The sequence below is a fragment of the Pempheris klunzingeri genome, chromosome 13, assembly GCF_042242105.1.
Source record: "Pempheris klunzingeri isolate RE-2024b chromosome 13, fPemKlu1.hap1, whole genome shotgun sequence".
NCBI lineage: Eukaryota > Metazoa > Chordata > Actinopteri > Acropomatiformes > Pempheridae > Pempheris > Pempheris klunzingeri.
Window position 1 is genome coordinate 19,345,422 of NC_092024.1, and position 21,806 is coordinate 19,367,227.

The 21,806-nt window shown below is 41.1% G+C and overlaps 2 protein-coding genes and 1 long non-coding RNA gene across 4 annotated transcripts; 1 reads left to right on the forward strand and 2 right to left on the reverse strand.

Annotated features, from left to right (window-relative positions):
• Positions 1–661: 661 nt before the first annotated feature.
• LOC139211946 (pancreatic secretory granule membrane major glycoprotein GP2) lies at positions 662–1,523 on the reverse strand. The gene is made up of 3 exons (XM_070842378.1): positions 1,316–1,523; positions 983–1,097; positions 662–831 (listed from the first exon to the last, which is right to left on the reverse strand). The coding sequence occupies exons 1-3, from the start codon at positions 1,418–1,420 to the stop codon at positions 662–664; spliced, it is 390 nt and encodes a 129-aa protein (XP_070698479.1). The 5' UTR covers positions 1,421–1,523.
• Positions 768–12,427, forward strand: LOC139211949 (uncharacterized). Of its 2 annotated transcripts, none has more exons than XR_011585298.1 (3): positions 768–857; positions 2,097–2,181; positions 12,339–12,427. It is a non-coding gene; the product is annotated as an uncharacterized lncRNA (long non-coding RNA). The 2 variants fall into 2 exon arrangements; XR_011585299.1 differs by having other exon boundaries at positions 776–857; positions 2,059–2,181.
• Positions 7,703–21,492, reverse strand: shprh (SNF2 histone linker PHD RING helicase). The gene is made up of 29 exons (XM_070842379.1): positions 20,903–21,492; positions 20,159–20,288; positions 19,756–19,974; positions 19,233–19,311; positions 18,229–18,379; positions 17,959–18,058; positions 17,611–17,870; positions 16,851–17,516; positions 16,336–16,587; positions 15,988–16,066; positions 15,677–15,840; positions 15,263–15,519; positions 14,878–14,999; positions 14,536–14,624; positions 14,232–14,324; positions 13,972–14,079; positions 13,130–13,272; positions 12,860–13,033; positions 12,623–12,685; positions 12,320–12,545; positions 11,028–11,165; positions 10,617–10,718; positions 10,430–10,501; positions 10,105–10,293; positions 9,791–9,883; positions 9,605–9,691; positions 8,789–8,967; positions 8,426–8,506; positions 7,703–8,347 (listed from the first exon to the last, which is right to left on the reverse strand). Exons 1-29 carry the CDS (start codon positions 21,485–21,487, stop codon positions 8,251–8,253), a joined length of 4,998 nt encoding a protein of 1,665 aa, XP_070698480.1. The 5' UTR covers positions 21,488–21,492; the 3' UTR covers positions 7,703–8,250.
• Positions 21,493–21,806: the final 314 nt, after the last annotated feature.

A 21,806-nucleotide genomic window follows, 5' to 3' on the forward strand; every position in this document is an offset into this window, starting at 1 on the left:
CTGTGTGAACTGTGAATTGGTCCTGTTGATTGCCTGTGTAACCAAAGTCTCTCTGTGATTGTCCAAAATTAAGAACATGCCAAAACTTCCCACATACTCTGTGCTGATGCTGTAAATATTCAGGCATGTGTATTGATGCAAACATACTAAAAATTCAAACTACTGTCCCCAGCTGTTTTAGGGAATTATTAAGCCTTTATTAAAATAAAACAATGTAGGTGTGACCTACTTGAAGGTGGAGCCAATTGGAACTATATTGCAGTGACGTAAAGATAACAGTATTGCCCTCAGAAATGCAGTAAAGTCTAACTATAAACCCAGAGTACTACCTGAATGTCCTCTAAGGCATAAATAAAGTATCTATCTACCTATCTAAAGAAGCACAAAATGGAAATACTCAGGTAAAGTACCTCAAAATGATGCTGAAATTCAATACAAGAATAAAAGCACTTTTTCAGCACTGGATGAAAATCAGGGACAACACTTTAGGGAAACCTTTATTAAGTGGATTTCTTACAATTCAAGAAATTCATTCTGTAAAGAGAAACATATGCAAAACTTTCATCATCATCATAGATCACACCTGTACGTGTGTGTGTTTGTATTTGTACATGTTTATGTGTCCATTTCTTTGCTCACAAAAGGCTCCTGATCCCCTGATTCATGAGGCCACCTCTGAGATGTGGTGAATGTTGGACAGGGTGAGCTGCGCCTCCCTTGCTGGGTAGAAACGTCTGGAGCGGAGCCACAGCCTCCCAAACACTCCTGTGATCAGCAGCAAGACGACCAGCAGCCCTCCGAGGACAAAAGTCTCCACAGGAGGGACTCCGCCTGCATTGACAGTGATAAGGACACAGGTGGGTAGCACACTTTGCATATGAATTGTATACACTTATCTAGGATTTCTAAGCTTTGAAGGTCTAACAGCTGCAGCGCTGAGATCCATATGTGTAAAGAGCTTAAATCACAGGTGAAAACATACTCAGATCGGGCTTTTCACTATCACTTAGTAGTCGTCTGATTGGTCCATAAGACACTGTGTGGGACAGAGGAATGTCTCTCCGTATCCTCATTAATCCGTCTTCACTGGAGCAGTTCTATTAGAGTAAAACATGACAAAAATAAAGATGCTTTAAGTCTGTGTCAGGCAGTGCACATTTAAAATCAGGACTAACTACAAGCTTATATGGCTGAGAAACAATTCTGGACCGATGGGTCTATATTAAGCACATAAGCTGCACATATAGTAGGCTACTTGTCTGAACTGGCCTCTGACTACCAGTTTGTGGAATGGGTGTTGCATGAGCTCACTCACAGGCTGGCACAGCCCCACACTGTTGTGGCAGATCTGGACGTTGCAATGGAGGAACACATTGGTGTAAGAGGTGCCGACAAACTTGAACATTTGTATGCTGAACATGGCCTCTGGACCCTGTCCGTTCTTCAGCACACTCAGGGTCTGCTCATTTGACAACAGCGGGCAGCTACGAGAGGTGGACAAAGAAGTTAGCAGTGAGATTTAAATCTAGAATGAGGTATTGCACTTTAAAAATAGAGACAAGGAATAGATTTCTGCTCATGTAATTCATTGCGAAAATGAGAAATACAGATTGAACGCAGCGAGAGACAGGTTTGTTTGCCGTCTGCCGTTGGGCATTTCATTGCTCTGCTGTTGCTAACAGTACCAAATACTGCCCGGTTGTCAAGGACGTGCACAGCTGTTGAACTGAAACACATATGGCCTCTCAGGCAGGAGTCACATGACCAGGTTGTGAGAGCTGTTGTCTGGCCAGTACTCTAAGCAACAAACTCTCTTATTTCAGATTTCAAAAGCACTGCTGTAAGAGGACTTTAAGCTGTTTGCGAGGGTGGTGAAATAACACTGCCAGACAGCTTGCCATAAGTAGGTTACAACATGATCTATAAAGTGTCTTAATGTCTAAATCTTAACCTATAAATTCTCACTTTTTGCCACAACATGGCAAAAGAATAAGCTTAACCAGTGTGCAGCAACATTATGAGATGTGCTTGTTTTTTTTTCAGTTTTGCTCTTATTAGATAATAAAACTGCTTTTGTTTGAACTGTTCTAAGGCAGACCTGTCGCTGATGAAGGTGTACTGAATATTGCTGTATGGATCGCTGGTCGGCGTAGCCCAGCATCTCTCCATACGCAGCATCAGGTGAGCCGGTACCTGTGAGACAGGCAGGGTTAGGTGACAGTCGAGTCATTCTTCAAACAACCTTATTACTATTCCATACTGGGCCACATAATGCTGATTCATAGTATGTAAACAACAGCTGTGAAAAGGAGCTGTTGTTTGTAGGAGTGTTAGATTTCCAGCTTGGAACATCCCGCTGCACAACATATTGCTTAACATCATGCCAGAACATGCTTAACCTTATCCCAAAATAGCTGTTGATAGTAAGAATACCTCAAATGCTTTAATGTGTTTTTCAAAGTTCAGCATATGCAATCTGTCTCATCTTAAATAGCCATTATAGCATTTTGTAATGATATGCACAACTAAAATTTACACTTATTAAGCTATTAAGCTGAACATATTGTATAATACTCCAGAAAAAAAATGAATAACAATAATTAATAAGGTGAATTACCATGAAGATTCTCACAAAGATGTCATCATCCAGCGTCAGTGACGGCACAGTGGTCCATCTGTCCTCAAACGCTGCATCCTTGTACAGTAACATAGACACAGAAAAGTTCCCATCCTCTGTGTTCAGGGTGATGGTTCTGCAGAGCAAAGAGGTGTAAAATCATTTTACAGTCAGTTCATGAGTGATGCATGCTAAATTAGAAAGTAAACACTTACCTGACATCAACTCTAATCATGTTTTCCCCGTTGGGTTGTTGGACCATGTAGTTGATGGGGTAGCGGCATACAAATGTAATGTTTATATAGTTTCTCGTTATGATCTCTGTATCGTTGTTGTGTATAGTGTTTATGAACATAATGTGTGTATCATCTGAAGCCTAAGGAGAGAACAAATGGGGAAACAAAGGTAAATGGAAAGGAATCCATGCAATACATTTCTTTAACTGTTTTATTCTTTTTCTTTACTTTTGCCAACAGAAGAGAAGATATCCACTGGGCTATTTTTGTGTCTGGTGACCCACTGAGCCTGACCTACACTCATCCAGCTTGTGGCTATCTTAAAATCTGGATCCAAACATTACACAGCAGACCAGAAAAAGACAACCCACTAAATTATTCATTTGACTAATCATGTTAGCTCACAGCATTCACAGGCTAAAGAGACAGCAGACTGATGTAGTTGGACAGGCGCTAATTAAACTGCCTCATTCACAGTACTGATTCTGCATAGTGCAAAGACAGCAGTGCTTGACATCAAGGCTACAACTAACAATTATTCTATTGATTATTTTTTGCTGGAAATAGAGCAGAATCTTGAATATTTATTTCACATGTCATAACATCTTGCTATTTTAAATGTTTTCAAACTTTCTGTTTATTTCCCGGTTTATATGAAACTATTGTAGCTTTTCAAAGCGGTCTCAGACCTTTGGACCCCACTGTATATGAGAGACAGTAAATCTCTTATATACAGTATTTTATTGTTCACATTGCAGCTCCCTTAAATATTTCAATTTTTAACTAGTATGGCGTTAGAGGGCAAAATCCCACATGTACGATGGATATAGCTGCTGCATTTTCCAGTTGCAAGAGTCACATTAAAAAGTAACAGGAGCTTTTGAGCTTACTTTATAAAACCTCTTTCCCAAGCTATAACTTCTACAGTTATCATCCCTTGACACACAGTAAATGTGAGTGATACTGTTCAATATTTAACTGTTGGCAGCTGACGTAGGTGAAACCATAAACTGGGAATGGGTGAAAAGGTTGTGTCTGAGGTTTGTCTGTGCTCCTGCTGAGCACAGATGGACGGTGGCTTCTGAGGTCCCTCAGCAGGATGAATAAGCTTGAGTTCCAACATTCGAGACATCTTTTACTGCCTCTTTGTAAATACACCACCCCCCCGCTATGAGCACCACTGACAGGTCTCTTCAGCGAGCGACAGTTCTTCACTGCTCCACAACAGAACCCCACTGGCACTTGCACTTATCACCGGGCATCCTGAAGGCTCCGTGTCTCACAAATGCTAAACTATCATTGAAACATGAGCTAGGGCGCTGTCATGTTTCAGTGACAACGGCTGACCTTTGAACCGAACATTTCAGTCACTTCTTCTCTGACGGCAAAACCTTCTGAATTCAAGGTGAAAGCAAGAATGACAGCTATGGCATTCCTCTCCTTTAGCAACAGTCATCTAATCCATAGCAGGCTTATTTTCCACAGCCGCTGAGCTAAAACCTTGTAAAACTGCTGAGGTGGAGTACTGAGAGATTTCCTCCCTGTTGAAGGATGTGTTAACCTTTTGCTTGCTTTACGAGAAAAACCTTCATGCTTTCTGGGCAAGCGATTCAAGGACACTTGTGGGCTTAAGTATGGATTCAAACTTGGCCAGAGTTTGAATCCATGAGAGTTGCTGGATTAAGATAATTAGGGGAGTAGTTGGCCAGTGATTTATGGCCTTCTCATTCAGTGAACATCAACAAATAATCATCATTTCCATGTAAATCCTGATAATTTAGAACTACAAGGCCATTCAGGGTCCCTTTGCTGCTTTGAATAAGGTCCCACATTGTTATAGGGAAAGGGAACAACGTCGCCCTTCTTTTCTTGACATACAAGCCACTCCTCCCATCCTTTTCTCTTCACTCCTCACTTGTCTGGGCTCAGAATATGGGCCTTTCTCTGTCCATCTTATTATACTTGCTATGAGCTAATTCCATCTGAATACAGAGCCCCACAGTCTGCATTTACGTCATAGCAAGAAAAAAGTGGCAAAAGAAAGTGATCTGAAAGTGGTCTTATTCAAGTCATTTTTTACTGTTATGCTAAGTGCCATAAACTGACTAGAGTAGCTCCTTTTTTAGGGGGGGGCAGTTCCCACAACGACCGTAAACATCGTAAAATAGGTAATTTACTATTATGGGGATCTTATGTTGTCAATAATGGAGATACCAAGTGTAGTTTGTCTCCATATTGCTTAAAGCTGGTGTCTTGATCCTTTGTCAAGAGTCGCTCTAAATGTCTGAGTTCTCGTGCAACATTTGATTAGTTGGACTCCTGCAGACATGGCCTGACTAACAAGCTGTCACAGACTTTAAAGCAGATATTGAATGAAAGATTGAGTGTGATACCATTATTGTTCCACAGTCGGAGAGATTCGTCTTTATGCTGAAAACATAGTCATCTCCGACCTCAACGCCACGGCACTCTGGGTCATTTAGATGCAAATCCCAAACCTAAACAGAAAAAACTCAATTAAAAAAAAAAAAACCTTTGCAAGAATAACTAAGGATATCACTACGGGTGAAGGTATGAAGGTATGTATGGGAGCTTTGGGGTTTTGTTGGTGCTCACTTACAAAAACTGGAGGGTCTCTATTGAGGAAAAAGGCACTGGGAATGACAACCTCCATATGGTCGTTGGTACAAATGACAGTTTCATTAAGCTCTAATAGAAAGACGATAAAAACAGAAGTGATCACAAACATAGAAAGAACAACACGAAGAGCATTCCTTTCACACAGTATGAAGAGACATTGATTTTTGAAATTAATAGGCCTTTAGAGTATTTTGTGTTCTCTACCATTCTGCTTCTTAGACTCCAAAATCAGACATTTCTATTTGTGTATTATCATACATATTAAGTCTCACAGACAATTCTTTTTTTTACATGCAAAGTCCAGCCACAGATATCTAAATGTCAATGGTTGAATGCAACATTTATTCACTTGCTGTAGTATTTCTATTTCTGCAACTTTATTCTTAATACTCAACTACATTTCAGGGGGGAATGTTGTAATTTTCCCTCCATTATTTATCTGACCGCTTAAGTTACAAAGCAATTGATGAATTCTTAAAATATGATGTATTTTGAAAGATTTGACTACCCAATAGTAGCTCCATCTCTATCAACAAAAACATTAAATGCTGCTAATGTTATACGTTTTCATTTTCTTACTACTGTGCAATACTTGAAATATCCTGTGCAATACACACATGTATATATTTTATATTTTTTTCCTCATATTTTTTCTATTTGTTTTTATTTTTATATTTGTTATGTCCCTTGTTTTTTACACTACTTCTGTTAATTACAATTTGTTTCTGCACTTTTTCTGTCTCCTCTGTTGCTGTAATAAGTGAATTTCCCCGGTGTGGGATAAATAAAGTCTCATATCTTATCTTATGTACTGTGTTTATGGATCAATAATAATGACATATGATAAAGTAATACATGCCTGCTATGGGTCATTCTGCAGAATGAGCACTCTTCATAAATCTGTAGTTGTACTTTAAAATAAATGAATATCAAATCATTACTAGCAACTAGTAACACCAATAAAAAAAAAAAACCTTTTTACTTGACTTGAAGCATGAAATGGTCAAACCAATGATCGTAATCATCAATATAAAAAATGTCTCTGTAATGACTTCTTGAAGGGATTAAGTTTTCCTTCAGTTTGACCCTTTACACCTGATTCCTGGTTGTGTGATGTGAGGTGTGAGCTCACCCTCCTCCTCAGGCTCCAGATACACTGCTGAGGTGACCATCCTCATGGTGAACAGTAACCAGGCAAAAACCAAACTGGCAGGTGCCATCTTCCAAGGACTCTCCCTCTGGTCTCTCTCAGCTCAGCCACTCCACTACCTTTTGGCCCTTTCCTCCTGAAACTCTGAATCTTCTGTGCACTATTCACCACAGCTCACTGTCACCACAAGACGTAGTACCCCTCTCTTACTCCGGCCCTTGAAACACAGCTCTAATGAACTGGGAGCCTCCCTCTGGCCTTAAAACACCAGCTTGAATGATGTCCCCACCAACAATGAGATTCCGCACATGAATAGAGGGAACTGAGGGGAGTCCAAGGTAACACGTATGTTACCGCCTACTGCGGCGATGTCCTCTTAGTAAACATCTTACAACTGCTTCTTACTACAGGGAGCAACAAGAAGTCTGGTAACCATGTAAAGAGGAACAACAGCACTAGGCTGGCACTCTTTGTTGTCTACATCCTTTGTCTGGACATTTTAAAATCTTTACTGGTGCGGGAATCCCAGTCAGTCAGGCGAAAAGAAAGTCATTATGAGTCAAGGGCAATTCAATCAAGATGCCAAAGACCGGTGAGTGTATGTGTGTGGCGTAACAAACCATAAAATACTTAAATGTGCAAACACAAGAAAGAAAGGATTATTTCCATCACATTAAAAAAAAAGCTTTGAAAATGGAGAAATGTAATAAAAACAGCCACATATTCATTAAGCTTAAAGAGGTGATATCAGAAAGAGAAGCGATAATTGCGGTCATGGGGCAGAACATTTCTTTGCACGTTTCGACTTTTATGAGTTTAATTTACAAGATTAGTTTCCAAGACACTGAATCTTGTGCATTTTTTGTCTTGCAAATGGGACAGACGTGAGTGTTAGGCTGAATTGTCTGGCATTGTTTTAACACACAAGTAGCTAAAAGAAGATTGTCTGGTAGAAGAAAATCTCTCACTTGTACTCCTGTTAAGGCCAATGGCTTCCTTCCTGCTTTCAGTTTTACTACATAGAAATAAACCACAATAAAAGCACTGGACAAAAAGAGCTGGTCATAACAGGTTGACCCCCTGCCATCAAGAGAATTTTATTTCCTGAAAGTTGTGAGAAAACCTCATATCACTGATGTGATTTCAGCGTCTGTATTCCTCCATTTTCAACTGTCTTAACTTACAGAGTAGTTGTATATAAATGCATATGCTTAATATTAGATTAAAACAAGCAACAGACTGTACAGTCTAGGAAATGTGATAAGATAAGACATTCCTCTATTAGTCCCACAACAGGGAAATTTACATTATTTTTATTTGATCATCTTACGAACAGGAGAATTACTTATTGAAACATTAACTTACAGCTATTACAACAAATACACAAATACTCCAAAGAGACTGGAAAATAAAATATCATTAAAAACATGTTGTAGTCTGTAGTCAGTGATCTGTTTTTTGGAAATATTTGAGAACTTTAGAATGTTTATATAAAAAATCGAATGTGCAAAATCAGAGTACTGCTGTCACCACTGTGTAAAGAGTGAGCTCTCTTTGCCTGTGTGTCCTCAGCAGGTGTCCGTCCACGTGTGTCCAGATGTTCAGCTTCACTCCAGAGGTTCAGTGTCTTCAGTAAATAGATCAGCCAGGTCAGCTACTGTCAGTACAGCAGCCTCCGAGTGCTTCATGGTTGTGCTGGTGTGACTAGAATTAAAAAAGCTATTATCAGTTAACCGAATGTGAGTTTTAACTACTAAACCTACTTTATTCTGAGGCGCTTACCTTTTGTCTGCCGTCTTCAGCATTGCCTGCATTCTCTCTTCAATAGTGGATTTGATGAGGAATCTGTGAACAAATGTTGGCCTGGTGGACAGAGAAAACAACAGAAATTATACAGAATCTACAAAATAGTGGAGGCGTATTTTATTAAGCACAATATTAAGGTAAATGCTGTACAAATGTCTGCTGTGATTGAAGCCATGAATGGCCAAATTACACACAAACATGACAGCAGCTGTGGAACAAACAGTAGCTGTAACAATCATCAGCAGTTTTAAAATTGTAGCAACACATCTACATTTGAAGGTCCAAGCTGCTGGTTGAAATATTGCTGCCCACCATCAGACTTAACTCCCTGCTTCTTACTTGGTTTGGCCGATCCGGTGCACTCTGCCAATGGCCTGGAGCTCGTGAGCAGGGTTGAGGATCGGCTCTACCAGCAACACGTGAGTCGCTTCGATGATGTTCAGACCATTGGAGCCGGTGTGAAGAGGGAGGAGGAGGATGTTGATCTTTTCTTCATATTTGAAGGAGCTCAGGTTCTCCTGGAAAATTGAGGTCAGTGCACATGTTACAGTTACATCAAGTGAGTGAGTCAAGTGAGATCTACAAAGTGATGTAACATTTTTGATGTGCTTAATTTGTTCAAGTACAAGACGTAGGGGTTTCTCCTAGAGCAATCTAAAAAGTAGGTCATTATGACTGGCAGATGTGAGATATTTATCTCTAGGCAGGAGTATTTTCTGTTTGTTTGTCTGTCAGCAGGGTATCTCACAAACTTTGAAATGTGTTCAGAAGAGATGGCCTTAATGGATCAGGATACAGTTTATTGTCATTAAAACATGTTAAGAACATGAAGGAACAAAATTTGTTTCTCAGGTCCAGCAGTGTACTGAGAAAATTAAACTAAAATGGATGAATAAATAAATAAATAAATAAATAAACAGACAAATAAATAAATAGATAGATAAATAAATATCCTAAGCCTATAATAGATAGAACACAAAAACTAGGCAGCATCAAATGATGAGATATTGGTGGCAAGCTGGACCTCAGATTTCCACCTTAGTGCCGTTTTCTTATCCTGGTGGTATGTTTGCAGGTCAAAAATATGGGTGTACATCATCTGTGTGACTAAGTGTAGTAAGCATTTTTACATATGATCACAAAGAAGATTCAAACCTGGAATTTGTGAATCCCGTTGATCTGAGAGAACTCCATGTTGTTGTCAAACAAGGCCTTTGCAATAATATCCAGGACACTCAGCCACTGTGCAGGGAGAGGAAAAGACGCAAACTGGGTCAGATCCAATCTTGATATCAACAAAATAAATCACTATCTAACAGAGCAGGGATAGTTTACTGTTACCGTGGAGAAGACGAGACACTTGGCCCCAGGGTCGGTCACTTGAATCTTCTTAAGTGTTCTCACTACTGCCTCCACTTTGGTAGAGTGGCTTCCCTGACAAACACAGGAGGAGGAAAATCAGGCATGGTGACGTTCAATAAAAGATGGCCCAGCCAGGGTTGCATTAATTACATACATTAAAAGGCATGAATCAAAGTATAGTCCACTAATAGGTGCTAGTTATGGTTAGAAATAACATTCAATAACTTTTTGACAATCAAACCAGATAGAACCAACGTGATGAAATCTAGGCCTGTATGGTGTTGCTGACTGACCTTGACCGGTATGTCCTGGTCCTGGCTGTTCGACTGGGTGGTGAACACGTAGGAGATCTCTGTGTGGGACGTGGTCTGCCTGCAAATGGCACATTTGATGGCGCGCCGCCTTGAGCCCACGCTGTACTGCTCCACGATGATAGCAATGCACTCATTACAGAAGCAGTGGCCGCAGGTCAGCACTGCCCACTAGGAAAGTGAGAGTGAGAGGACATGATGACTAAGATGACTTGTGGGGATTTGGGCATAAAAATTATTTCATTTGCATAGTATTTTTCTTAACATAGTTACAAAATGCTAAAATAAGGAGACACTCAATGCTCACCTCCTGTCCCAGGGGCCGGGCACAAATGGGACATGGCTCTGGGTTCAGCCCTCCAGTAGACTTGTCCTGGGACTGAAACAAAGGAATTTATGCTTTGGAGTGAGATCCTACTATACAGTGTGAAAAAACAGTATCTGGATGAGGTGGGAAAAATGTTTGTGCTTGACTACAATCATGTATGAATGACCTTCTCCAGATTTGTAAGATACAGAAACTGGCCAAGCTTCTTTTGGAGTTGAGACTTTGCCACAGCCTGGTCGTTCAACAGCTTGACTCTGTTCTGCTCCACCTGAAAGCAAAACAACCGAGGGCAGAGGTCAGGAATGCAGTAAAAATAGTTAAAGCAGAATATAACTTCCTTGGAAACTTTCTCTAACTAAACTGCAGCTGAGTAAGTAAGTAACTACGTACCGTTTATATGATTTTACAGCACTAAAAACACAATCATTAATTTTCTAATAATAATAATAATAAGTACTGCTTCTCTGTTTTTCTTCTGTTTATTTCCATGGCTAACGTTTTTTAGGGAGGTTTTGTTTGAGGTGCCTTTTAAACAGGACAGACTGACATACCAAGCATTTCATTGTCTTTAACTCACCTCATGTGGCTCGATGATGTGCAGCAGTTTGGGCTTCGGTTCATCCGGCAGACGCACACGTAGCCTCTCCGTGGCCATGCCCAGTTCATCGATGGCTGACACGTGATTCCTCAGGACCATCCAGTACTCGTGCAGCACCTAAGACACGAGAGAGGTAGCTTTCACTCCAAGCCGTTTCTCTCAATATTGGCACTTAAAAGGGACAATATGACAATATGACCATGACACTGTGCACCGTCATCCAATGATTAATACATTGGCTATCAAGATTTCTGGCTTTTAAACACACTTTCTAGATCATACAGCGTTTAATTTTTATTTAAGCAATATAAATATTGAAAAAAAAACAACTTATCAAATAGCAGAAGTATGATTCTGGCATTTTAAATGGTCATTCAACAATTGTCTAATTTTGTTTTTCTCTGGACTGACAGATTATGATCTATTTCCACATTTACAAATTCAAAAGTTTGAAGTCTTAAAGGTTAACTTCAATAGTTTTAAGCGTGGGCTTGTCTTTTACATATTTTTGGGGGTTTGAAATAACTGGTAGGTACAAAATGTTTTGGAATTGGTTCAATTGGAATTGACCACCAAAGCCAGCAGCTCCTACCGTATATTATAACTGCAGCAATATAATCCTTTAGGGCCACCAAGCCTGTCGAACTGCATCCACCAAAGGTGCTTGTGTTTTCCCACTGACAGGCTTAGATTGTTATTCAAAGTGCCAGACAACATTACAGTTTTGGTGTTTTAAAGGATTAGTTTGGATCAATTTGTGTAAAACATCTGCTCTGCAGGTTTTTGTCAATGGAGTCTGGGGGCTTTGAAGAGAACGCCATAACGGCTGTTTCTGGCTAAACAAAAAGGATGTTACAGATCTATATCTGTGGGGATCCTTTCCGTAATCTTGTCACACACTTTACAACATTAACAACTTAATTTGAGCCTCAGTGGCAAAAACAAGCACTTTTAGTGGACATTCTTTAACTGGCACAGTCACATCAAAGTCACTGTAGCACATTTGCATCCCACTAGCCCACATGGCTGCCAGATGAGGTGATCTACTGAACAGTTCCAAAACGTTTTGTAACTACCAGTAATTTCAAACCCAAACCTAAAAGAGAAAAAAAAAAGGGCCCAGGTTTAAAATACCAAAATTACCCTTTAAGGCAGAGGAGGATGTACAGTTTTCTGGAAAGGAATGCTGTTACTCAAAGTTTGGCTTTTTAAAACAGGTTGTGCTTGCAGGCATGCTAGAAAATGAAGAGTTAGTTAGTGTGTGTAAAAACCTTATACTCTTTCTTCCAGGTCTCAAACAGCTCCATGAAAGTGTTGCCCTCCTCCACCAGCTCCAGATCCATGCGTTTAAGTTTGGCAAAAGACAGGATGGCTTTCAGAGTGCGCTCCGTCTCACTGGCTGCCCACAGACCTCTGCTGGTGGTGGGGAGACGGTCGTCCATCAGCCCCTCTTCATCTTCGATCATTTCTTCAAAGATGGCTGTCTGACCCTTCACCCTGTCATAAATCAACAATTAACTTTTCTTGTATTTTGATTGACAGTCTGACAGATCTAAAAATATTGTTCTACTTACGTGTGAGAAAACAGCTTCGACTCATAATCAGTGAAAAGTTCATCTGCTTTGCAAAAAACACAACTAAAGTATGACAGGAAAGGAATATTAGTCATGATACAATGAATATTTATTTTTTATTTGCTGAGGCTTATGAAACACATTTAAAAGTTATGACTAAATGTTACAATTGGTGTAAAAATAAGGCTTGTTTCTGAAATTAAGCCTAAAATGTGGCTGAAAATGCAGATGTCTTACTTATTGAGTGGCAGTCTCATAGGCCTGAGGTGACAAATGGTGACCTCATCAATCACTTTCTTTGAGGCCGGGCCTTCAAGACTCTTCACCGCGTCTTGCACAGTCTTTTGGGATTTCATCAGATCTTGCATTTGTGATGTGAGTATGAACTGCAGACCATGGGCATCACGGAACCTGCAAGATACCACTTCGGCTTTTAGCACATTTGTCTAAGGACATGTGTGACTATTATCCTATTTTTAAATACAGAAGTAGTTGTAGTAGTAGTACTTGTCTGCCATTGAGAGCTTGTTAGCTTGTTGTTTGTAGCTTGACGTCAGCTCATTCTTGACGCGGGACACCAGATCGTCGTCAGTGGAGCACCGGATCGCCCTCTGGATAACATCCAGCCACCAGGGAGAATTCAGCTTGACCTTGTGAAAGAAAGTTAACCATGTCAATTTAAACTAATTGATTTCTATCTTAATTAAGTCATTCCAGCTATTGAATAATCTCACTCAGTGAAACCAATCTCAAGGTGGGGCTAATGTGCCGAAACACTTTTTGCTCCTATTCCAAAACGTGGATGCTGAAGTGCTTGTTTAACTACTAATGAACACTGAGAAAAAATGCAGGAGGAAAAGCCTGAAAAACACCATTTATCACAGGGCTTTAAACCTCATAATTTTCATACCACGGCAGGTGAAAAGCTCCCGAATGCAGGGTTAGTCAGGTCAGCAAATTCAAAACATTTTTATCAACGAATAGTCAATCTAAATTTGACCATGTTCCCCATAGGGAATCTCAGAGTGAAACATACTGTACCAGTAAATTTAGAGTAAGGAACCTAATCTTGTAATTAATATGGTGTGAATTAAATGCATTTAGTACATTTTCTGGGGACTTAAATGGATCTTCCCACTTTGAAAGCCGACCAGTCCAATTTAAATAAAGGTTTATGGCTGATATATAGATATTTTTGTTACAAGGCAATTATAACCCAATATATTGGTCTACTAATAATGGCTTAGCACTCCTAAACAACATCGTAGGATATACATGATATTCTATATTCATATCTGTCATAATATGAAGCACAATTTGCCAAAATGTAGATGTAAAGCAGTTCTCACTTTGCGTTTCAGCTCTTTGATGTTCTGTAGCACCGGCTGGAGGTTCTGATAGGCATCTGCCACCTCTGAGTCGTATTTGGTCATGTAGTGCTGTCGCAGCTGCTCCGCCTACAGGGACACAGAGAACGACAAAAGCAAACTGCTGTGGCCATTACTTAAAAATAAATGAAAACAGATATCAGGCTTATTTTCCCAAATTAGCAAGGGCAAATCTCCTATTAGAATGAATGTGTTGTGACTGAAAAATATTTAAGAATTACCTCCTCACTTAGTCGATCGTCTCTCAGAGTTGGAGGAATCCCAGGATGCTTTGCGCTCAGCAGTTCCATCAAATTGTGGGTAGCATGAAGCCTCTGTTTTTGCCACAATGGTAAAATAGACACATCTAAATCAGTAAAAAAACTGAGAGACCTGCATTTTAAACCTGATGATACTTGTTTGACTTAAATGCCACTTTAATTAGATGTTTCTTGACAGATAGTGGCTGTCTGATTCTGAAATGAAACCTTTCATATGTTAATCAAGGACAACAGAACTATACATGAATGACATGAGGCCATGTACCTGTAATGAATCTGTCTTTAGTCTGCCTTTGTGCTCCTCTGATGAACGAAGCACTTCTCTATACATCTCTGCTGCCTCCAGAAACTCAACTGCAGATGGTAAAGGAAACGCTGATTATTAGTGACACTGAATATGTGCGTCACATGTGGAGTTAATGAGATGTGCTATACAAACCATCCCGGTACACTCAGCCACATTAAACATACTGCTGCAACAAAACATCTCGGTACAAAACGTGTTGGGAGACACAAAGATGAGATCATGGCTTGTGTTGTGTTTGAATTGATTCCCATGGGAAACTGGGAGCAAAGAGAGCACAAGTACAGAGGTGGGGATTTATACCTCTGATGATGTGGATTCCAGCCAGGCCATTGAGTGCGCACACCAATTGTCTGTGAGCTTCTTCACACTCCACTCGACATTTCTTCTGCAGGGACTTCAGGAGCTCCTCCATTGTCATGGTGCTGGGGAAGGGAGGCACAGCACGGACAAATGCACTCAACAAACCCTCCGATGCAAATTACACTGGATGGGTCAACTTAAAATAAACACAAACACACACTGTATAATTGACAAAAAGGTTGTTGTGGTCTATTACTGTTACTAATGCTGTGACACCCTAGTAAGTCCAGCAGGATTGTTAATTAGCCAGTGCAGCTGCCTCCAGATAAAGACCTCTTCTCTCCCCTACAAGCTCCTTGAAAACACAATACCAAGTGTCGTCTACCTTTTCTGCAGAGGCAGGAACTCCCCCCTCACAGCCTGTGGATGACAGCAGGCCTGGCGCAGCCTCAGCAGCGGATACAGGATGGTGTTGACAGTGCGGCGGTCGAGGCTGCCAAGTTTCAGTCTCCAGTCAGAGATCTTCCTGAGTTTGACCAGAGCGTCCTGGGAGCAGACCTCATGTTGACGGTGGTAGAAGTGACCCTCGACGGGGGAGAAGTGCAGCCAGTGCACTTCCTCTGTCTGAGGGGGAATCTGGATCTGGTAGAGCAGAGAGCAGACTTGAAGTATATTTTCTGAAATGCACACTAAAATGCAATATTATTAGATATTATTTAAATACGTGAAAATTATGTTTGAAATGTGGTGATTGAGACTCAAACATGGTCACAGAAATACAGAACTTTTGTTGTCCTACCTGATCAATGACGTCTTTTTTAGCTGATCGCCACAATAATTGAGCAATTACATGGTACAGCAGCTCTGTGTTTCCACGGCGATAAGGACGATAAAGCAGCTGGTGCCACCAGTGTTTCACCCAGTACGGGTCAACTCCCAGGAAAAGTACAAGGCCATAAAGATCTGTGCAGAAAACATCAGATTGGAGATTAATTTTGGTGTCTCAAGCAGGTTTTGACTGTTATTTAACATTTCTAAGAGCCTTACGAGACCAATCACAGAGTCTCTCTCAGGACCTACTTTCCGTCAGATGATTTTTTTTGGTATTACCTTCTAAGCCTCTCTGGACAGGAGTGCCACTGACACACCAGCGGTTGACAGATGCGAGACGTAGAGCCATTTCTGCAGCCTGACAGAAAAATAAAAGCACAAACAATGTTCCTATAGACAAACTGAATTAAAACAATGCATTAAACACACATCACCTATGAATGAATAAGATTTTATTTACACATTCCCAACTCCGTGGTCAGGACAAATATGGTTTTAAGAAGATATACATAGAAATAAGGTTATAAACACAATTATTATCCAGTCAATAGAATCCAGAAAGGTTTATTATCCTCTAGTGTAATTAAACAAACCACAGTACTTATTTCTGGATATCCGTCAACTCACCTTTGCAGTGGGACATTCAACCATCTGGGCCTCGTCCAGACAGATGCGCCACCACTCCACAGCCACCAGAGGACTGGGTATGGCCATGTAGCGCTTCTGGTTGCGGAAGCGGCGTCCATCCTTGCTGTTGCTGTGGGGGATGTCGACATAGTTGAGCTCTGACCGCAACACGTCGTAGGTGGTGATGACCACATCCTGCTCAGCGAGCATGTGCGGCTGGATGAATCCATGCTTCTTCACACCCTGATAAACCTGAGATACAGAAGATGAAAGTAAAAAGTTATTTGGAAAGTAGTTTCACAATTTTGTCCAACAAAACTAAAAGACAGCATCGTTTTGCGCTACAAGCTAACACGCTTATGTTAAGCAAGTGTTATGTCTACCATGCTCATCATGGCAGCAGGAAAAATATTTGGAGACCCTGAAGAAGCAACATGTGGCACTAATGTGTGTCTATTTCAAACTGCTGACAATTCTACATTATGGATAAAAAGAAAATCTGTGAAAACACTCACCAGCACTCGTAGTGAGGAGGACTTGATGTGTCGGTTGATCTCCTCCACCCACTGGTGGCAGATGGAGCTCGGGGAGATGATGAGGGTGGCGCCGGTGGAGACAGGTTTCATGGCGACCAGGCAGTGAGGGCAGTAGAAAGGTGTAGTTTCAAGGCTTTCTTCTTTATAGTTTACACAGTCTGCATGCTGCCACAGCTGGCAGTTCATACACTGGACGCGAGCCTTGTAGTCGATAATGCCCAGTTCGCCACAGATACACTCAAAGCGGTAGTCCGGGGTGTTGAAAGGGACAACAGATGCTCTGGTGGGGGGTTCTGTCTCCTCATGTGAATCAACCTGAGCGGCTTCCCTACTTTCTGCACGTACATCATCCATTCTGGGAATGTCCTGCATATCTGACTCACTTCTATCCTGAGACATCTGTGAGGCTGTCGTGGACGTATCCAGCGTCATCTGACAGTCATCTGACTGATCTGCTTTCTCAGTCCGACTTGCATCCCATTCCTTCTTTGTGTCTGTGTCGTCTGTTACTAAACAGTCAGATGTCGGCGAGGACACATCTCTTTGATCCTCTGTGAGAGAGTTTTGCAGAGCTGCTTCTGCCTTCTCTTTTGCTCGCCTCTGAAACATTTTCCTGGGTGTGCACTCTGCGCTTTTGGAACTCAACTTGGAAAAAAAGAAAGCAGACAAAAGTTAAAGAATACATCCAAGTGGTATTTGTAGTGTAAAACACTTAAAAGTTGAAGCTCTTTATTCTTACAGACTTGGATGCTCCTGCTAACATCTTCTTTGTTTCTTTGTAGTTCTTTCCCAGTTTGAATGAACCAGCCAAGCCACGACCTTTGACCCGGTCAACCAGGCCTTCATCTATCAGCTTCACCAGTGTCTTCCTGATGTGGTTGCGGTTTTTTAAAAGGTCATAGCCGTAAGTGGCACGGATGTAGGTGAAGATAGCGTTGACGGAGGCTCCTTTGCCAGATCTCATCTCCTTGATTGCAGTGAGGAGCATGACACGCACAGCTGCACAAAAATAATGAAAAAAAAAATCTAAATCAAATTGCAGTGGCAATAGAAGCTGTGATGTGTGAGAGGATTGTGAGTGACATACTTGGGTAGGATATTTTCATTTTAGGCTGAGGTTCACGCTTGCATTGGGTAACCTTTCTTTCGAGGGGAGGAGGAGGTACGAAATAATTTACAGATTTGCCCTGAAAGACCAAATAAGATAATTAATTTTACACTTTCACAACATAGCCTATGCATACTAGAGAGAGTATATTAAAATAAATAGAACGGTCGACAAAAATACATTATACAAATAGAGAAAAATAATTTTAAAAGTCTGTATTTTAATCTGTGGCTGCCTGCTGATCCTCACCACAGGCAGGGTGAGGGCCTCCTGCTCCAGGTCCTGTCGAGTGTGAAACAGGATAAGAGCCAGAACTTCCACTGTCTTTCCCAGCCCCATTTCATCAGCCAAGATCCCACCAGGCCACTCCACACCCGCCAGGGGAAATTCTCTGATTAAGCTGAAAAAAGAATTTGTAAAAAACCAAAGATACTTTCATGTATCACTAAAAAAAAAAAAACTCATCCCTGAAACCACAACAAGAAATATATAATAATAATAACAACAGAGTGCTTCATGGAAAAAAAACAAAAACACAAATTAAAGATTAAACACAACATGAAAAACACAAGGGAATTAAATAAAACTGAAAATGTCAAATGGCAAGAGTGGGAAGATAAAAACCAGCTACTTATTAAAAATTCATATTTGCTTTCTTATAAATAAGTTTTAAAAGTTGCTGATGAAGTAGCTGGTCTGATTTCAATGGGTAGAGAGTTCCACAGTCCGAGGGCTCGAACAGCAAAGGCACCTTCAATCACAAGCAAGGATCTAGGAACAGTGGAGTGGAACAGTGGAGCTGCATCCACTGCTCTTTTGTTTCAGGGTCAGTTCAGCCAAATTCATAAAGACATATGTAGTTACCTCTAGCAGTATCTAACCATGCAGATAGGTTTTGGTTTTATGTGTTCGGTTTTTGAGAAACCAGCTGATGACACCTCTGCTGAAACACAACGCAGTGGAGGTGAACAGAGAGTAGTTTGTGCTGCTCAAAGAATTTTGGAAAACACATTAAAAATGTGTAAGCAACACTTTTTGAAAACTGTTTCCAGTGAGGCCTGTAGATCATTCTGAGTTTCTAGAAAGACTCATTACTCATTTGAACAGCATACAGAAATTCATCCTCATTGCACAGGGGTGGCAGCAGATGTTTCAGATCTCTCTGGGTAGATAGCACTGGTGGTGAGGTAAACAATATGTTTTTATGATTTGAGTGAACTGACCTGTTAATGTGAGGGGACTCAAGTTCTTACCAGCCGGTAAAAGGGTTGTAGAACAACTTCTTGCCGCACAAAGCGATCAGCTCCCGCCAGAGGAAATGCAGAGTTTGTTCTGTGAAGAAATAGTAAATACAGACAATCTCAATAACATAGCTATCATAATGTAGGCCTTTTCATCTAGAACTAACTTAAAGTGTAGCTATTGTCCTGGTTGCTTTTGTTTCCACTCTTCCCTTTGGGGGCGAGTTCCTGAAGCTAAATTTCAGCACTGCTCAAGAAACGCTACTAAACTCATGTCCAAGTTCCAGATTCAGGAAAAAGAAATCCTTACTGCAGGACAGTCTGCTCTCATAGACTTCACCAGTCAAAAGTGTCTGTTACACTTTGGAAAATAGTTGGCAGTATGTGCATAATTTGTAGTTGTAGAAGTGCAAAATCCACTAGCAAAGGCCCCTTCAGCATAAAAGTTACATATCATAAGGCCAAATTAACTGGAAAGTGTGCAGCAGGGAGTCAGAGCAGTGACGTGCAGTTATACCAGACAAGAAATGAGGACCTTTCGGTGAAGTGTTCCGGTATTTCTCTCTCTGCAGCATCCAGTTGACGGCCTGGCTCTGATAGGGTCTGAGAACAGGAAGAAGAGCTTTGTGCTGGACATCATAGGTCACCTCCCGGCTCTCTCTCTGGTGCAGATGCCTGACGTAATCATAGAGCTCCTCCACATTTTGCCTCTCCAGATCGGTGTCACATTCCTCCTCCTCATTCTCTACAACTTCTACATGGAAAATAGAGCAGAGAAACATTTCCCAGACAGGATGTTGGTGTGTCACTATCATTATTACTATAATAATAGTGTTATTATTAGTACATATAATTATATTCCGTTTAATGGTGAAGCTGTCACGGTATTTGAGAACTAAGATCACAGAATACATTAGACATCAGGACTAGTTACTTACCAGGGATAACAAAATCATAAAAATACTCCATTAACTTCTGCATTAGTTGATTTGCTTTCTTCAGCCGAGCATTTCCCTCGCTGAGGAACTCGGGTTTCCCAAGCCCAGTTTCCAACAGGTAAATCCCCACCTGCCAGATGAAAACAAACAACAGCTGATGGAACAAATGCCATTTTTTAAACACCATGAACAATGAAACTAAGCAGGTTTTCAATCCAACCAAAAACGATGAGACCATTAGACAGGATAAACTAGTCAGTGAAATAGACAGGTTGGTGTTGTTGCTGTGCCCTAGAGGTTTGAGGGACTGTGTATGTATTGTAACATCCATGTTTAGGTCCAGATGTGGACCTATTTGCATGTCATTCCTTTTCTCTCTGTCCTCATTTATTGAGACTTCTCTACAGTTTACTTGTCTATAAAACCAGTATTAGAATTACACATTACGGGTGCACAGTAAAGTTAAGAGTCATGCTTTTGAAATATTACCTAATGAATTTCAAACAGAATTCTTCTTCAGATTAAATTCTAAAAATGAAACCATCACAATATAGTAAATACAGATATGCAGCCTTTTATTATTTGTAAGGCAACATCTTACACAGACACAGCATCATGATAAACACCATAAATAAATCAGTTTAACTGGCTATTTGATTCAATGATGGATCTAAACATTGAACAAAGTGAAATAATTCATGAGAGAACATTTCTCATTTCATCCTCTCTGAAATACCTCCATACCTTGACTGACCCCTCTTTTGCCTGATGGCAGAGCTGCACCACCCTCCTCTTCTGCATCCAGTCCAGGTCTTCCAGCGGGATCACACTGAGGCTGCACTCCACCGTGCAGGTGTCCTCATCAGGTCTCCACTGCAGTCCTGAGCTCTCATCACAGCTGCTGTAACTGAGGCAGAGCTGGTCACCCATCCTGTGGAGCGTGAAAGCTCTCTGCTCACAGTCAGATGGGATCCAAGCCGGCCGGACGCTGAACTCCCCAACGAGCGCCTTCCAGATGTGGCCCAGCTTCAAAGCTGGCTCCACGGTGAGGGCCAGGGAGGCTGCGGCAGAGGTGCTGTCAGACGACGTACCAGGAAGTTCCTCTGTAAACCGGACAGAGCTGGTGCAGGCAGCCCCCGGGACGTCCTCTGTGGTCGAGAGAACGGGGCAGCTGGGAGTGGGGTCATCGGGAAGGATGGAGCAGGTTGGTATCTCCTCATCTCCCTGGATCACCTCGTTCTTGCGGTCCTCCAGCATGTTCCAGTTCAACCTCTTCTTGTCCTCTTCATCCACCCTCACAGGAGGGGCCCTCTTTCTTCGGCTACTCATGGTTATACCCTAAGCGGAAAAAGTGTTAAATATAAGAATAATTCCACTTCTAGCAGCATAAGCTATGAGGAATATTTCCTTTCTAACACCAAACTGATTCATTTCATTTGAGCAGGCATTTGATTTAGTTTTGTTGGTTTTCAGCTCCCTTCTTAAACGCTTACATTAAGTCTACATGCACTTTAATGGATAGACATGAATTGTGTGCGGTTCAACTTCAGAGTCATTTTTATTTCTTGACTGTTCGACTGATGTTCGGCTTTTTGCAGACATGAAGAAGTAAAATGAAGCTTGTGCAACAGATTTTTCTTTCCTTTTC

What these genes read in the sequence shown, in the direction of transcription:
- shprh (XM_070842379.1), bottom strand. Translation starts at nt 21,487, where the DNA reads ATGAGTAGCCGAAGAAAGAGGGCCCCTCCTGTGAGGGTGGATGAAGAG. An exon ending in AGGCCCTCACCCTGCCTGTG is followed by an intron (nt 18,059 to 18,228) that starts GTGAGGATCAGC and finishes TTGGTCTTTCAG; the next exon opens with GGCAAATCTGTAAATTATTT. An exon ending in TCGAAGCTGTTTTCTCACAC is followed by an intron (nt 12,546 to 12,622) that starts GTAAGTAGAACA and finishes GATTTATGACAG; the next exon opens with GGTGAAGGGTCAGACAGCCA.
- LOC139211946 (XM_070842378.1), bottom strand. Translation starts at nt 1,420, where the DNA reads ATGTTCAGCATACAAATGTTCAAGTTTGTCGGCACCTCTTACACCAAT. An exon ending in GTGTGGGGCTGTGCCAGCCT is followed by an intron (nt 1,098 to 1,315) that starts GTGAGTGAGCTC and finishes TTACTCTAATAG; the next exon opens with AACTGCTCCAGTGAAGACGG. An exon ending in TAGTGAAAAGCCCGATCTGA is followed by an intron (nt 832 to 982) that starts GTATGTTTTCAC and finishes CTGTCAATGCAG; the next exon opens with GCGGAGTCCCTCCTGTGGAG.